Source organism: Mangifera indica, chromosome 3, assembly GCF_011075055.1.
Source record: "Mangifera indica cultivar Alphonso chromosome 3, CATAS_Mindica_2.1, whole genome shotgun sequence".
NCBI lineage: Eukaryota > Viridiplantae > Streptophyta > Magnoliopsida > Sapindales > Anacardiaceae > Mangifera > Mangifera indica.
The window spans coordinates 6,353,619-6,371,038 of NC_058139.1; the positions used below are offsets into that span (position 1 = coordinate 6,353,619).

At 35.3% G+C, this 17,420-nt stretch overlaps 3 protein-coding genes across 5 annotated transcripts in view; 2 read left to right on the plus strand and 1 right to left on the minus strand.

Annotated features, from left to right (window-relative positions):
- The window catches only part of LOC123211714 (uncharacterized protein At2g39795, mitochondrial-like), a 59,167-nt gene that overhangs the window by 40,856 nt on the left and 891 nt on the right, over nt 1–17,420 (plus strand). The window lies entirely within an intron of this gene.
- On the plus strand, nt 1,651–6,235 carry LOC123211710 (ATPase 9, plasma membrane-type-like). Of its 2 annotated transcripts, none has more exons than XM_044630553.1 (15): nt 1,651–1,704; nt 1,978–2,097; nt 2,189–2,287; nt 2,370–2,507; nt 2,601–2,969; nt 3,005–3,331; nt 3,439–3,558; nt 3,689–3,811; nt 3,903–4,007; nt 4,108–4,417; nt 4,574–5,088; nt 5,169–5,342; nt 5,438–5,620; nt 5,703–5,866; nt 5,953–6,235. In XM_044630553.1, the coding sequence occupies exons 1-15, from the start codon at nt 1,651–1,653 to the stop codon at nt 6,047–6,049; spliced, it is 2,898 nt and encodes a 965-aa protein (XP_044486488.1). In that variant the 3' UTR covers nt 6,050–6,235. The 2 variants fall into 2 exon arrangements, with proteins under 2 accessions (XP_044486488.1, XP_044486489.1); XM_044630554.1 differs by having other exon boundaries at nt 2,601–2,915.
- LOC123211711 (probable receptor-like protein kinase At1g80640) lies at nt 7,946–10,801 on the minus strand. Its single transcript, XM_044630555.1, has 10 exons — nt 10,497–10,801; nt 10,006–10,176; nt 9,631–9,881; nt 9,418–9,550; nt 9,250–9,313; nt 9,065–9,161; nt 8,881–8,980; nt 8,688–8,806; nt 8,504–8,593; nt 7,946–8,407 (listed from the first exon to the last, which is right to left on the minus strand). Exons 1-10 carry the CDS (start codon nt 10,672–10,674, stop codon nt 8,282–8,284), a joined length of 1,329 nt encoding a protein of 442 aa, XP_044486490.1. The 5' UTR covers nt 10,675–10,801; the 3' UTR covers nt 7,946–8,281.

Genomic DNA, 17,420 nt, shown 5'->3' on the forward strand with positions numbered 1-17,420 from the left:
CCGTTTCTTCACTGCATTGTTCACATTGTATGATAAATGCTTACGTTAATTCAATTATTTATGGTTTCAAAGTTTTTGAAAAAAAAAAAAATAGGGTTTCAAATGGTTGTCTTAATGATTGAGTTGTGTATGATATTAGGATTGGCAAAAGTAGAAATGCATTCATATGAGATTGACTTAATTTTAATGCAAACTAGGGAAAATACGCAAACTCTCTATTGGTATTCGACGGTTTGCTTATCTTCCCCAACTCGCATATCTTACCCATATCGTATAAATGTTACACAAACTGCAAACTAGGGGGTTTGGGGAAACATGTGAGAACGCCCCCATTTTCCAAAGAAGAATTACAGTAATCCTTTCTCTTTGGAGAATAATGTTTGCATATGCAAAATGAGGGTAAGCATAAACGTTCTTCATAAAGAAGGGGTTGTTTTAATTTTCCTTTCGGCATGAAAGGGTTTGTGTAATGTTTATGAGAACCCTGAGTTCGTGAAAAGACTCTGTGAACCCCTTTAGTTTGTGTAATTTCATTTTTTTATATAGTTTATTTTATTCAATTATTTGGGTTTAATGTGACAAAAATGTTCTTTCTATTGAATTTCTTTTGGCTTATTTAGTGAATTATTGATTCTTTTCTTCTTGGATTACAGCTTGGTTTCCTGCATCTATCAAAACACAAGTTTAAACATCCTTGGTTTTGCTTCCAACACCTAGACTATGTTGGCCAAAAGATCCAGGTTACTGGCTTTACTTGCATGAGTTCATATATATTTTGAGCATGTTTGCATGTAGACAATTGCTTTATTTATTAAAAACGAAATGAAGTTTTACTTTTCTATTTAGGTGTAATACAATCTAACCATGAGTGGCCCAAATATTAATCGTTCTTGTGACCCAGCTATGTAACTGGACCAGTTTTAACCTAGTCCAATAAATAACTCAAAAAAGAAATTAGGAAAAGGGCAAAAAAGGAAGAAGAAGAAAGAAAGGAACCCAATATTTAACTCTCCGAAAGAAATCAAATGGAATTGTGCTAAAGCAAGCATATGAGATCTCAAAATTAATTCATGACATAAAGAAAAATATTGAGTAACTGTATTATTATCATGGGTTTCAGTTTATCAGTGAAATTATGAATTTTTATCAACTTGAATTTCAATTAATTATTTGGTAATCGTAAGGAAATAAAAAATAAAAATAAAAAAACAGTGGATGTTTTGCGCCACGCCATTTCTGTAGGTGTGTCTGATCACAAGCCCAACAATGTCCAAGCGAGAAGTCGAAGACCGAAAGGGGAGCGTGTGGTCAGTGAGGGAGACAAAATGACTGCAGCCGTGAGAATAGGAAATAGAGCGCGAAACCGAATGACCGGGGCTACAGGGTCCAGGTCCTTCGCGCATGTAAGGTTTATAACTAAGCAACCAGCTCCTTATAAACACCGGAATTCTATTCAAATAATATCTAATCTACTGTTCGATTTTTATTACTCCGAAAAGAAAACTGAAGAAAACATCATGTATTTAAACCTGAACCAGTACTAGTTTTTACATATTTTATCGCTACGTACAGGAGTTTTTTAGCAGTATTCTTATATTCATTTTTGCTTGAGGAAAGTGAGTGAAGGAGAAGGTTGAAAGAGACCGACCAATGGCCGAAAAGGGGATTAGCTTGGAGGAAATAAAGAACGAGAAAGTCGACCTTGTAAGCTTTTCGTATCGTTTTTGTTTTTGTAATGTTTTATACATATTACGTAATACACTGTTTTGATTTGTTTTCATTGAAGTGTCCTAAAAAACTTACGATATATCTGGTTGTTCAAAGTCGTATGAAGTTGACGTGCATGCAAGGCTTCAAAGAAATTTAGCATAATTACGTCAAATAAAAATTCTCAGAGTCAAATTTGCAGTGCACTTCATCAATGGGTGTAATCTTATTAACTTTCACATTAACTTATGGTTTGTTTTGTATATGAAGGAGCGCATACCGATTGATGAAGTATTTGAACAACTCAAATGTTCAAGGGAAGGTTTGTCAAGCGAGGAAGGACAGAAGAGGCTCCAAATCTTTGGTCCAAATAAACTGGAAGAAAAAAAGGCATTTTCACTTTTCTTACTAAATTTTGTTTTTTTTTTAATTATTGAGAAAACTTAAGTGAGTGATTATGGATTAACTAATGTGTTCACAGGAAAGCAAAATTCTGAAATTTTTGGGTTTTATGTGGAATCCTCTCTCATGGGTCATGGAGATTGCTGCTATCATGGCCATTGTTTTGGCTAATGGAGGGGTAATATTAATCTCTGTGAATATTTATATCATCTCAAATAAATAAACATTCTCTCATTTTAATAATTTCTGAGCAAATGCAGGGAAAGCCCCCAGACTGGCAGGATTTTGTTGGTATTGTGGTATTGCTTATTATCAATTCCACCATAAGCTTCATAGAGGAAAATAGTGCAGGCAATGCCGCTGCCGCCCTTATGGCGGGTCTTGCTCCCAAAGCTAAGGTACGTTGAGGGAGGTATTATTTTTTTTTTTTGTTTAGTTTTACAGTGGTTTTAGTTCATTTACAATTTTCTGTGCAAACCTGAAACGCATAGGTATTGAGAGATGGAGCATGGAGTGAGCAAGATGCTTCAATTTTAGTCCCTGGAGATGTGATCAGCATCAAGTTGGGAGACATTATCCCGGCAGATGCCCGCCTATTGGAGGGAGACGCACTCAAGATTGATCAGGCTGCACTGACCGGCGAGTCCTTGCCAGTGAATAAGGGTCCTGGTGATGAAATCTTCTCAGGGTCTACTTGCAAGCAGGGTGAAATTGAGGCGGTTGTGATTGCCACTGGTGTCCATACTTTCTTTGGTAAAGCTGCTCATCTCGTTGACAGCACCAATCAAGAAGGGCACTTCCAAAAGGTAAATAAACTGTCAAGAATCAATCTATTTTATTCAGGAGAGGAAAAATGCAGGGTCTTGATTTGCGTTAAACTGTGATGATGTATCAGGTGTTGACATCCATTGGAAACTTCTGCATATGCTCCATCGCAATAGGGATGCTTATAGAGATAGTGGTGATGTACCCAATTCAACACCGACCATACAGGAGTGGAATTGATAATCTTTTGGTGCTTCTCATTGGAGGAATTCCAATTGCCATGCCAACAGTATTATCTGTGACAATGGCCATTGGCTCTCACCGCCTTTCGCAACAAGGCGCTATCACCAAGAGAATGACGGCCATTGAAGAAATGGCCGGAATGGATGTACTTTGCAGTGACAAGACTGGGACTCTCACTCTCAACAAGCTTACAGTAGACAAGAGCATGATCGAGGTAATAATAAAAGAAGAAACTAGAGCATAATTTAAGTGAGTTTGAGGCAATTTTCAGTAGTGACATTTTTTCCGGTTATTATCATTAATTTGATCCACGAATTTCAGGTATTCGTTAAGGACATAGACAAGGATACCATGATTTTATACGCGGCAAGGGCCTCCAGGGTGGAAAATCAGGATGCTATCGATACTTGTGTTGTTGGAATGTTGGGAGACGCCAAGGAGGTACATTATATTTGAGACATTAACCATTTTGCTATGCAATTTTAGTTCTTCTAACTATTGAATCTAGTTTCCAAGCTCTTTTTTTTATTAGTATGATTTTTTTATTCGTTTTCCTTTTCAAACTCTGCAGGCTAGAGCTGGTATCACTGAGGTGCATTTCTTGCCCTTTAATCCAGTGGAAAAGCGTACAGCCATAACATACATTGACACAGAAGGAGAATGGCACAGAATCAGCAAAGGTGCACCAGAGCAGGTAATATACCAGTTAGCACAAATTACTTGTGCTTTTTGAATCTTCAGTTTCCCCTTTTTTCCTTCTAATTAACACGTGAAATGTTTATTAGATCATTGATCTCTGTAATCTTCGTGAAGATGTAAGCAAAAAAGCTCATGCTATCATAGGTAAGTTTGCTGATCGTGGACTTCGATCGCTTGCAGTTGCTAGACAGGCAAGTTCGTATTCTGTTTGTAACCCAAGAATTGCACCAATTAATGAGGCAAAAAGGATTAGAACAAAACCTTACGAGGATATAATATGGCTTGTTTCAGGCTGTTCCAGAGAAAACCAAGGAGAGCCCGGGTGCGCCCTGGCAATTTTTGGGTCTTTTGCCTCTCTTTGATCCTCCAAGGCATGACAGTGCAGAGACCATCCGTCATGCCCTCGATCTTGGTGTCAATGTCAAGATGATCACTGGTGATCAGCTAGCCATTGGCAAGGAAACCGGTCGCAGGCTTGGTATGGGAACTAACATGTATCCCTCTTCAGCCCTCTTAGGAGACCACAAGGACGAGTCCGTTGCTGGACTCCCAATTGAAGAGCTTATTGAGAAAGCGGATGGCTTTGCCGGAGTGTTCCCAGGTAAATACGTGGCAAAATACAATAAGCGTATGCTTGTTAGATTAAAATGACAGCTAGTAATGAATTCATAGGTTATGTGAAGTAACACTGTATGAAATTAAGTTTTGTTATGTGAAAATTATCACACTGCTAGTATCTTATGGTTTAATTATTTAGAGCACAAATACGAGATTGTGAAGAAGCTTCAAGAAAGAAATCATATTTGTGGAATGACTGGAGATGGCGTGAACGATGCCCCAGCCTTGAAAAGAGCAGACATTGGAATTGCAGTCGATGATGCTACTGATGCTGCACGCAGTGCATCAGATATAGTGTTGACAGAGCCCGGATTGAGTGTCATTGTGCATGCTGTCTTAACAAGCAGAGCCATTTTCCAGAGAATGAAAAATTACACCATTTACGCTGTCTCCTTAACCATCCGTATTGTGCTGGGTTTTATGCTCCTTGCTCTTATCTGGAAGTTTGATTTCTCACCATTTATGGTTCTGGTCATTGCCATACTCAATGATGGAACCATCATGACCATTTCTAAGGACAGAGTGAAGCCATCTCCTCTTCCAGATTCATGGAAGCTCAAGGAAATCTTTACCACCGGCATATTCCTGGGCAGCTACCTCGCTGTCATGACTGTTATTTTCTTCTGGCTTGCTTATGGTTCAACCTTCTTCACAGTAAGAATTCCGTGCTTCGCTAAATTAGCACTGCAACTTTATCTCTGCACAATTAATTAAACTTTGTCATATATATTCAGGATAAGTTTGGTGTAAGGCCAATTAATAAGAACGAGCATGAGCTCACAGCAGCAGTGTACCTCCAAGTAAGTATAGTGAGTCAGGCACTGATCTTTGTCACTCGGTCCCGAAGCTGGTCTTTTGCCGAACGCCCTGGTCTTCTGCTTATCACTGCCTTTTTACTAGCACAATTGGTGAGTTTATGAAATTTCAGGCCAGGTTACTTCTACCATTCATTTGCATACCATTCCAGATTTTACCTGACGATTTTTTCTTATGTGACTTATAGCTGGCAACAATATTAGCTGTGTATGCAAATTTTGGCTTTGCAAAGATTCAAGGTATTGGATGGGGATGGGCTGGAGTTATATGGCTCTACAGCATCGTCACTTATTTTCCATTGGATATTATTAAATTATTTGTCCGATTTATGATGACTGGCAAGCCCTGGGATACCCTCCTCCAGAAGAAGGTATCTATTCATTTTCTCCAAGTCTTGGAACATAAGGGATTATGATTCTGAATTTGGCCTCACAATGAATTTGATTATACAGACTGCTTTCACAACAAAGAAGGATTATGGTAAGGGAGAGCGAGAGGCACAGTGGGCTCTGGCGCAACGAACTCTCCATGGACTGCAGCCTCCAGAGAATGACAAGAGCTACGGAGAGATGTCTGAGATCGCTGAACAGGCAAAGAGGCGTGCTGAAGTTGCCAGGTGATGATCGCTTCAAGCTAATTTGATTGTTCATATATAGATGTTAAGTTAACAGGCAATTTTGTTTCCATTTGACTAACTTCCAGGCTAAGGGAGCTTCATACACTCAAAGGGCATGTTGAGTCTGTGGTGAAACTGAAGGGACTTGACATTGACACCATTCAACAACACTACACTGTTTGAATGAAAGGACAGAAGAGTTTTAAGATACAAGACACGGGACTAGATATTACAAAAGAATTTAATGATTTTGTAGGAAGGTAGAAAGGTCTGGGAATAATCAACAGAAGAGATTGTCTCTCTGACAATCCTAGGTTGAGAAAAATGATTATGAAATTTACAATAGGCTTTACTAACTGAGTATATGTATTCTTTGTTATTCAATCAAAATTCCCATATTTTTGGCATCCTCTTCTTCCTCTCGACTTGAAAACAACTTATTTTTGGATGTGTTTCTATCTCTGTTTGATATGAGTTGTTTTATTCAAAGTCACAAGTCGCAGCAGACTAAATTAACTTTCGATGAGTATGACAACAAATTTTCTATCAAAAATTATTGATTACCTGAGCTACTAGTTGATGGAAATTACTTTGTGAAAATTTCTTCCTGGATTATTAGCATCTGCCGCTGAATAACCATAGCTAATTCCAAGAAAGAGTCTGCCTTCAAATAATGTGGGAAAATATACATATTATTTCTTCTCAATGTGGTAAGATGAACAAAGGATTATAAGTTTAATGCACATGGTGCTTGAATGGATTATACCAAAAATTCAAGCAAACAACAAATTTGTTACAATTTCTTGCTACTAAGAGAAAAGAGGTGGTCTAATCTAAGTGGGTGCTTGAAATTTGTTAGTTGAATTTCTTTTCTGAATTGGAATATAATCCAAATGTTTCAAGTACCGCAGTGCCCCTTCAGCTGCAAACTCTGCCGCTGTTTTTTTTTTTTTCTCCGGTTGAGAAGCACCGAAGCTTTCCAAAATGGTTTAGTATTTCAGAAAACATTATAAAATGTTACCACAAATTATGAAAGTATTGGCTTGAAGGTTTCTTGGATGATTTCGGTTGTTGACTGTTGAAATGAAATTCATGTAATTGGCTTTTAAGTTTCCACTCTTAGATTGAATATTATTTTCGAAGTCAATGTGTTGTCAAATATGAACCTTCCAAAGCGTGAATCTTCTAAATTTTCTTTTGGAGATACTTAGAAGGTAGTGGACCGAGTTCACGTGGAACACCATAAATTGAGTTGTTTTGTTTAACAAACTTTCATATCTATTCTTTGATAGAGTATTTTTTTTCAAATTTATCAATTTTCAAGTAGTAAAAAAGTGATATTCACTCTCGAGATTTTAAGCATTTCTAATAAGAGAAAGTAAGTCTTAATGGTTATAAATGTTTAATAGCATTTTGGAAGTTATTTGTAAAATAATAGAAAGTCTGATTGTAAATTGACATCCAAAATTTAGTAAACTATTCCAAGAAAAAATACTTAGAGAACTAGATGTATAGATGAATCACTATAAATCGATACGATTGTTTTTCTAATCTCTTTATCTTTTAGTTTTATGTTATATATTTTTATTTTTGTAATTAATCTTTTGTTGTAACATTCAACATATTTGGAAATTGTATTAGAAACAGTGAGATATCAATAAGTTCTTAATTTTTTGTTGTCAAAATCAATCTTAACCTCCATTCTACCCTTCAAAAAGAAGTGCAAGATTAATATTTGAAGCAATTAGAAATGCACACTAGGTTGGATAAGTGACTGATAGGAAGTCAACCTATAGATAGTTCACTTTCTTGGTGAAACCCTTGGCACATGGAGGAGTGAAAAACAAAATATGATGGCAGGATATATTGTTAATGTGGATTTCCCAGTAATGACTCAAGGAGTTTGCCAATAACTTTTGAAAGGTGTTAATGCACTCCACAAGGTCGATAGCCATAATAGTTGCATTTCACTCCATAAGGTCGATAGCCATATCTTGTATATCTAAAAGCTTAAGAAAATCCTCTAGATGTTTAAGATCAGGAATGTAAGACATTCATATTTCAACAACTTTGGAAACCTTGCGTTGCAATGCTATCTACCTGTCTTCTTCTAATTCAAAAATCACAATTCTTCATTTTCATCCAGAAGTACATTTCAATTTCAATAATCTAAACCAAAGAAGCTACATCGCAAGTTCTACAACCAAATCACATATAATTTACGGCTGCAACAATGAGAAACTGAATTTCTAACAACTATAATCTTCCCTTGTGTATGATCCTTGAAGGCAACTTTTGTCTGGAAAAGAATGATCAGGAACCAACAAAACAAGAACTGTGTAATGTACTTCAAACATTTTGCAGCACTAGAGAATGTTCTGCAGGCTGATTCAATGTGCAAATTCTCTACGATGCCTAGACAACTCTTAGTGACCCTCCAAGCTTAGTAGGTACAAGAGGAATGAACGAGTGCAAAATATCTGTTATCAATGGCCGGTAACTTGGTTCAGATTGTATACATAGCACTGCCACAGCAGCAACCTGCTCATCCAAAGTTAGAAACTCAAATGTGTAAGTGAAGCAAGGTTAGGTAGGGTACATAAAATTTTCTAATAATAGTGTTTCAGCAATATTTACTTGATATAAGTGCTTTAAATCCATTGTGTCTCTAATTACAGGATCCACAAGGCTGGGAAGCTTTGACCTGTCAGTGAGCTGAGGAATGGCCTGTGAAAATTGGTTTTCAGTTAAGTTGTAAAACTGCAACAATCCTAATTGAGACTTCTCTAATGCAGTTGCTCTGTGATTGAAAGAAAAATACCCATGTGACTATCGATTGGCATTGACTCGGTGACATCTTCTCCACCGGCCTTCTCCCCATCAAAAGCTCAAGCAATACAACTCCAAAGGCATATACATCACTCTTATCAGTTAGTTTACCTGAAATAGTAATAATCATGTTAGTCTCTTTTCCTGGAATTACTCATGTTTCAGTTTATGCAGCATTGGCTTACCCTCTAAAAGGTACTCAGGAGCGACATAGCCCAGCGTTCCAGAAATCTTTACATTCTTGTTTTGGGTTCCACCAGTCACTGCAAGGCCAAAATCTGAAAGCTGGGAGAAACATAAACTTAGAATGGGAAACATTCTAATCAACATTGTAAAATACCATACAAACATTTCTTATATAATATTTACCTTAGCATTAAAGTTGGAATCAAGAAGAATGTTAGCCGATTTCAGATCTCTGTGGACCACCGGAGGGTTGCAGTGCTCATGAAGACATTCCAGACCTCTAGCATTCCGTACAATAGTAGAAACCAACATTAAAAACAAGAAACTAATGGAAATTAAGGTAAATAATGAAGCCAGCCAGGCACTACCGCGCTACATCAACAGCAATTTTCATCCGTATATGCCATGTTAGGTCAGCTCCATGAGTAGGTCCTGTGATGTTAATCCAAAAATAAATAAATAAAACAAATATTTTAGAATATAGAATCCTCCATCATCTATGCCTAGTTACTTCAATATTAAAGAGAAGTTTATACCATGCAATTGGGTCTCCAGAGAGCCATTTTGCATCATTTCATATATGAGAAACCTTGTTTCGTTATGGATGCAGTAACCTAAAAGAGAAATAATATTCTGATGCTGGATTTGAGTTAACCAGTTCAGTTCATTCTGCAGGAAAAACCATTAGAACTAGCATGAATTTACAGAAAATTGATATACTAATCAAACTAAGAAAAAAGAAAAATTACCTCAAATTCTCTTTCAGCATCCTTCCCTCTATCATCTATTCTTTTCACTGCAGCAAGGAATTTATCATTGAAACGAGCTTTATAGACACGCCCACGACCTCCCTCCCCCAGGACATTGTTTTCCTGGAAATTGTTTGTGGCAACTTCTAAATAGTGATACTCAATGACACCAACTGAATCCTTCTTGCCAGTCTTCCTTAAAGAATTAACCTGTTCCATAATTGGGCTATTTGAAAGCCCTCTGCCAGAATCTACATATTGTAATAGGTATAGAAGAAAAGATCAACATAACATGAATATTAACAGATGGGAAATTGATCTAGACAACTAACACAAGAACAAAAGCAAATGCAATTTCATGAAACAGAAGGATACCAAAATTCTGTTTGGTTTTTCCGTTGGAATTCTCCACCTTTTTCGATCTATAGATCCAAAAGCACGAGAAGAAAAGTAATAGAACACCAAGAAGAGTGGATGCGGCAATAAGTGCTATAAGTATCTTCTTGCTCAAATCTTGATGGTGCATTATTCTAACCCCAGAATTTCCTGCACAAACACAAATAACCTCAGCAGTCATATCAAATTACGAAAAGAAACTGACAAAATCATATATTTGTCTTTATTTACAAAATTAATTCCAAATTTCTACAGTTAAAAATCTATTACACCATGTACAGAAAAACTCAAAGTTAAAATAAAGTTCATGTTTCAAAGCATGAAAATTTTCCCAGAAGCTAGAGTGTAATCAGTAAATTGTTTTTCTAGTGTGATTCCTCTCTGCATAATCTGATCAACCAAACACAAAGCACACTCAAAATCAACCATTTTGCACTCAAAGTAATGAACAGGGGTCATTGTTGACATACCTGGAGATTGGGCTTCCATTTTTGCAGAAAACCGAGAAATTGGTTCCTTCACAACAACAAAAGAAGAATTACAAACGTTGGAAACATTTGTCTCTGGTTTGGCGGCAAGTACAAATGAGAACAAAGAAATACAACAAACCCACATGGGGAAAATCATTACAAGAACCTTCATTTCCATTCTTTTGAGGAAAGAAAAAAAAAAAGCAAAGTAATGAGTGAAACTTCTTTTTTATTTCCTTGACTAAACTTTGGTTTGTTCCCGTAACTTTAAATCTCTTTGCACAGAATCAATGTAGAAGGGGACAAAACAAAATAGTGTTGCAGGAAAATTTTAAAAAAAAAAAGAAAGAAACACTTTCTTTTATAAGAGCAAGTGAACTTGAAATCATGTGGCGGTTAGTAATCCAAAACTGAGCATTACAGTTTTTATTCATTCATGGCTCTGGGTATTGCATATTATTACAGTAATTAATTTTTATTATCCATTAATGATTGATCCATTGTTGTGGCATTCCTTGTATGGAAATGTACAGTGACGGGTAATGAATCAAATCTTCAATTTAATATTTTAATGGATGCTAATTATGAGATTGTGATAGCATTTTCCTTTCAAAAAATGATATCTCACCCTTCAACATCTAATCAAAATGTTTGGTATGAAACAGGTTGGCTGAAATAAACACAACCACAAGTTTGACTGTCAACACATTAAAAAATGTGATTTTCATTAAGAAAAAACATTAATGGCTAAAATTAAAAATCAGCTGGACTTGTGACTTTATCACAATTCTCATGTGAACTTTTTTCCCATTTATGAATAATAGAGTAGATATAATATAGTACCAAAGTTTTCATGAATGTAATATTAAAAAATAGTTGTATGGAATTCCAAAACAAAAATATTTCTTATATAAATTAAAAAATAAATGCTGACTAATATGGTCTGTTTTTGAAGCACATTTCAGAAACCAATGAATACTTCTTAATTTAAAATATTGAATTGTCATTCAAAAGTTCTTAGAATATAGAAGTTGTTATTCATATTTTATCTTATTTTTCATGTGTTATTTATATTATTTTTTAAAAAATACATATGAAACTAGCATGGAATAAAAATGAAATCAGAAAATTACTTTATTTTATAAATTATCTTGTTTACTTGGAATTTTGAGTTGGAATCATTGGGACATCATATTGATAATTATATTTATTTCACCTCCCTATGGGTAACAAAATATTTTAAGCCAATAATAATTGAATTAAGATAAGAAATGATAATAAAATATTCTGTCGAGTGTTCATTTGAAGACCAATAATGGAAGGAACATTGATTCATTAAGCCATGTGCTTCGATATCTCCCTATGAGTCTCATATATTTTATTGTATCCTATAATTTGGAATATTAATTAAAATAATCTTTTTTTTTAACATATATAACCAATTTTTTTTCTTATTATACAAATATAGTTACTTTTTAATTTAATTATTTTTAAAAAGAGAAAATTCTAGGAGTAGGGGTTGGTTGGTCGGTCGGTCGATCGGTCGATCAACCAACTTTTTTAAAAAATTGATTGTTTGGGTGCTTAATCTACTAGTCAACTATCTGATCAATCAATTTTTTAAAAATAAATTAGTTGACTGAGTGCTTAGCTGGTCGGCCAACCTTCCCACGGTCAAAGTCATAGGAAAATTTCACATTTTTACTTTATTTCATCTCATATCTCAATCTTGACTAAATGAGTAGGTGAGTTTTATGTCTTGACTACGTGAGTAAGTGAGTTTTATGTCTTGATTGAATAAATTTATGTTTGATTGGATCAGTCTACACTAGGTGAGACAAAACTTGAAGTTATTTTAGATATTTTATGTTTTAAGTCATATATGTATAATAAAAAAAGTAATTTTATATATATATATATATATATATATATATATAATTACTTGTTATTAAATGTTGTTTTTGAAAATTTGGATTGGAAGAAAATGGTTAGTTTTTAGGGTTTAGAGGGTAAAATGATATAACTAACGGAATCAATTAACTTTAACAGTCTATGGATGAATAAATAGGATTTTCAAAGTTAACGGGAGAAAACTTGAGAAATCAGCACACTTTGAGGGTGGGGGTGTGGAATGAGTCCTTTGGCCTTTAATTAATATCCCCTATAATTTACTTAAACTAAACATTTAATTGCATGGTAAACCCTCGAGTCAAATTTTTACAAAATAAACACTGAAATTGGATTAAGAATAAATTGGACAAGAGGCCCATTTTTATTTACTTTGAATTGAACCTCAGCCCTTGAAAATCTATGTGAGGTTGGGTCACCTGAATGTGGCCCAAATATATTGGATATGACCACATGTTGTCATTTGCTAAAACAATGAGCTAGTTGGGGCCAAACATGTCATGCATAACATTTGTTAATTGTTTATAGGCCGGGCAACTATTTCCCACCCAAAGTATGTTGCACTGTCAAGTTTTCACCTTTTAACTATAGAAACACCAAATACCTACCCATGACCGGTTAAATTTAACAAAACCCTAACGGTGGTAAATTTAATCTCATTTTCCCCTCTAAAAGTTTAAAAACTGACATTTTTTCCCTAAGCTAAGTTTAAAAAGATCGTATTTACCCCCTAGGGTTTATTTCCAAACCCTTTCACTTTCTCCGGTGCCATCGCATGTCGTCTTCCCCTCCCGACGGTTTCTCTTTCACCGACAGCCCCCCTCAACTCCACCCCAACCCATCCGGCGCAGAGATACGTTGTCTGGGAAGAGAAATCGTCTTCCCAAATGACGACGAGTCGTCTCGTCTTCGTCTGGGAAGACGATCGTCTTCCCAAATGACAACGACTGGGAAGACGAAGAACTTCGTCTTCCACGGTTTCTTCGATGTCGATCAAACGTCTAAATGGGAGAAAAGAAATCGTCGGAAGGAAAGGATGTTTCGGGAGGGAGAGGCCGTCGGCAATGGAGCCGGAGATGTCGCCAGAGATTTCAAAACAAAACCCTAGGGTGAAACTGCAATTTTTTAAAACTTAGACTGGGAGAAAATTTTAGTTTTTTAAGTTTAAGGGGGCAAAAGTAGATTCTATTTTAGTTTATTTTTAATATTATAGAGAAAATGACGATTTTACCCTTATCACCGTTAGAGTTTTGTTAAATTTAACCAACCATAGATGGGTGTTTGGTGTTTCTATAGTTAAAGGGTGGAAACTTGACATTGCAGCATACCTTGAGTGGGAAATAGTCGTTTGGCCTTGTTTATATTAATTAAACAAGTCAAATTATGGAGTTTTATGCAGTTTTAACTAAAACTGGAGAGATTATACATATATATAGCCAAGAAAATAAGATAATACCATTATACCTTCATTCTAAGAGTATGTATCTCATTTCCATCACGATTTTTTCAACAAAATTTAACTGTAATAACAAAATTTAACTAAAATTTCATATGAATCCAAATAAGTAAGTTTTTGTTTACATGGTTACTTCTTCTTTTTTTTTTTTTTTTTAACATTCCGATTGAATTTGTGTCATAATTTTGTTTGAAATGTTATTAATTTGTGAGATAGATGTTTTTCTCTTTGTATGTATAAGTCTAATTTTAATTTCATTCTTTCGTCAACTTTTCATAATTATTGTGAATTCAAGTTAGAAGTATGATACCTAGACTAGTTTACTAAGTATAGTCGCGAATTTGAGTTAGAATTATGATAATCAAATTGTTTATACGCTAAGTTATCAAGAGTAGCTTTGAATGTAAGTTAAAATTTTTGTAAAATGTAAAGAATTTGTGGGTAGGTGCAACCATGCAAGGTATGAATAGTTGTGCCTAATATTTATAAGTTTAATATTAACCTTGTTATTATATTAAATTTGTTTTGAATTTTTAATAACCCTTAAAATTTTCAAAAAGCCTCAATATTTTTAAGAATTAATTTATCTCATGATATATGATTATCCGACAAAGACATCTATCCGTAGAAAAAGAGGAAAATTGGTAAGAGTAAAAGCAAAATAAGATAATTTTTTTTTATATAATTTGAATATTTAAATAATTATTTTTAATTTTCATTAATTTAAGATTATATGATCACTTTGAAAAATAAAATAATAAAGTTAGAACGGTAATTTCATTTTCTATAATATTGTTTCTTAACCAAATTTTATTTTGGGTTGGAAATTATTATTTATGTTTGATTTTTGTTGGAAAAATGTTATTTAAGCTAATTAGGGGTAAAAAAAAAGTGTTTTGAGACCAAATCTTGGGTGGGAAAATGTGATTCACTCATTTTGGGAATTACATATTAGGCCTCGGATAGGTAGCCACCGCACAACACCACGAAAGGAAGAAATAAATATAAATAAATATTACAGAGAGCAGTAGACATGCATGCGATTGCAGCAGGGAAGAATTTAATTTCAAGTTTTAATCTATAGCAAAGCAAAGCATTAAAAATTGTTGTGTTGACATTGTCAAAGATGGCACGTAGAACTAGGCACCACTTGAGAGAGTGTAATAAATTCAGACGCAAACCACCCACCTATCCATGCATTTTGAGCTTGTAACCCTTTAGCTGGAGCCTCAGTCAACGCTTGTCTCTGCTCACGCGGTGCCTCTAAGCAACACAGCACTGGCTGATTGCTGCGGATTCGCCTCTGGTCTCATGCCCTAAACATTTACTACTACTCTGGTGATGCTCCTTTGCATTTTGCTAAAAAAACAACACCTAATTTAAATTATAACAAATGGAGTTTTATATATAAGAGGATACGAATTTAAATATTTTTTAATAATATATCAAAATCAAAATTTTAATTTATTTAATTTAATAATTGTGAATTGATTAATAGATCATAAATTTATTCTATTAAAGTTAAAATATTATAAAATCTAAATTACTGACTGAAACTCTATCACCTTAAATTTCACTACTACCAACCATCGCCAAGTCATTGCCGGGTTCTAGTGATTGTTACTGGAATCATATTTCTTAACATCTATCAAACTTGCCTAGTTTTGGCAGCTAACCATGTTGGATTCAATGTCACATGTGATGACATGAATAGTCTACCTTTTGCGGTTGATATTACTCGGACAATCTTTGCCAACATAGATAGGTAGTTTATCAAATGTCGATCTTGCGCACACCAACGATGAAGCTATGATGTGAAGATATTGTAATATCAAAATAGTATAATTTCAATTGAATTATAACATCTCATTATAATTATGAATAATATCATACTATTTTTGTATAATTAGTGTTTAAAATTAGGTTAAAATAAAATATTACAATTCCGATTAAATGGTTGTCAATTTTAAGATTGTGATGGGTGATTTTTTTAATTTAATTTTGTGATAGTGAGGATAATAGCGAGGGGCAAAAAAGAAAGAAATATTTCAAGATGTTTGAGAGGGTGGGTGCATAGAAGAAGAAAGAAAGTTTTTGAGAAAATGCTAATATGATTTATTTGAATTATACTTAAGATTTAAAATTAGATGAAATTTGTAAAGACCTTTTGTTTTCAAAGTTAATGAAAAAAAATTTAAGAAATATATCATTTTTTTAAAATTAAGTATATAATTAATAATTTATTATTATGTGATTAGATATTAATTTATTTTTAATATTTAATTATTTAATTATATAATAATATATCGTTATCAAAAATTGATTAAAAAAAAAAACCATTTCGGTTTTCACAATATGGTCAAGAATTTAATGAGCAAGTAGAAGACTTTCAATGCAATCGACCACGCTTGTCATTAAGTGTATCATGCAAGATCCCCAACTAATCACTTGTGTTTTTACTGTGCTGGCTTCTGATATTTAAAAATAATTGTCAAGCGTGTAATGAAGTAAGACAATGAAGAAACCAAACAACATTGTGATTGTGATACTACTCTTCTTTGTTCTGCTTCTGATAATTCAAACCCCACGGAGGCCGGAAAAAACCCCACAATAAACACAAAAAGAGATCAAGAAGCAGTACCAGAAGGACAAAAACAAGAACAAGGCAACATTCAGCTAACTGTGACCCTCTATATGAGTACTTCTTTGAAACGTGTGGGCAATGGCCTTTTCCAACTTCACCCTCTCCGGAAAATTCAATTTCCCGCTCCAAGGAGACGTCGTTCACCACCTCTACCAAGCCCCCTTCCACCACCTCTAATTTCATCACCTCCACCACCTCAAGGACCGCCACTATGTTCGCCGCTACCGCCTCCACCAGAACTCTTCTCTCCACCTCCCCCACCAGTTCTCTTCCCTCCACCTCGACCGCCCAGTACTCTCCCCTCCACCTCCACTGCCACCAATACTCTCCCCTCCACCTCACTGCCACCAGTACTTCCCCTCCACTTCTGCCGCCACCAGAACTTTCTTTCCACCTCCGCCACCATTGGTTCCTTCCGCCGCCTCCACCTTATGTTCCACCTCCTGTCATGCCCTTCTTTTTTACACCGCCTCCCCCGCTTGCTCCACCTCCTTTCATGTCATCCTTTTTTACACCACCTCCACCGGATGTTCCACCTCCTTTCATGTCATCCTTTTTTACACCGCCTCCACCGGATGTTCACCTCCTTTCATGTCATCCTTTTTTACACCGCCTCCACGGATGTTCCACCTCTTGTAACGCCATTCTTTTTCACACCACCTCACCTCAAAGTCCACCAGCGCCAGTTCCTCGTGGCTATCACCCCAGATATAAACCCACCACCAGCATTTACCCTTTCACCCCCAGCTGAGTTTTTTCACCGCCTCCCCCACTTGTTCCATTGGTTTTGTCACCTCCACCGCAAGCCCAGGGAAACCACTCCAACACCACCGTTTTCTCTGAATCGCAATCCTCCGGTGCAAGATATTCCTCCTGATGAGTTTGCTAGTCCTTCACCACCGTTTTTCTCTGAATT

Bases quoted from the DNA above. Each gene is read 5' to 3' on its own strand.
- LOC123211710 (XM_044630553.1), top strand. From the start codon at position 1,651: ATGGCCGAAAAGGGGATTAGCTTGGAGGAAATAAAGAACGAGAAAGTC. The intron at 2,288-2,369 runs GTAATATTAATC...GAGCAAATGCAG, and splicing joins TTGTTTTGGCTAATGGAGGG to GGAAAGCCCCCAGACTGGCA. The intron at 2,508-2,600 runs GTACGTTGAGGG...TGAAACGCATAG, and splicing joins GTCTTGCTCCCAAAGCTAAG to GTATTGAGAGATGGAGCATG.
- LOC123211711 (XM_044630555.1), bottom strand. From the start codon at position 10,674: ATGGAAATGAAGGTTCTTGTAATGATTTTCCCCATGTGGGTTTGTTGT. The intron at 9,162-9,249 runs GTAGTGCCTGGC...ACGGAATGCTAG, and splicing joins ATTGCTGTTGATGTAGCGCG to AGGTCTGGAATGTCTTCATG. The intron at 8,981-9,064 runs GTAAATATTATA...TGTTTCTCCCAG, and splicing joins ATTCCAACTTTAATGCTAAG to CTTTCAGATTTTGGCCTTGC.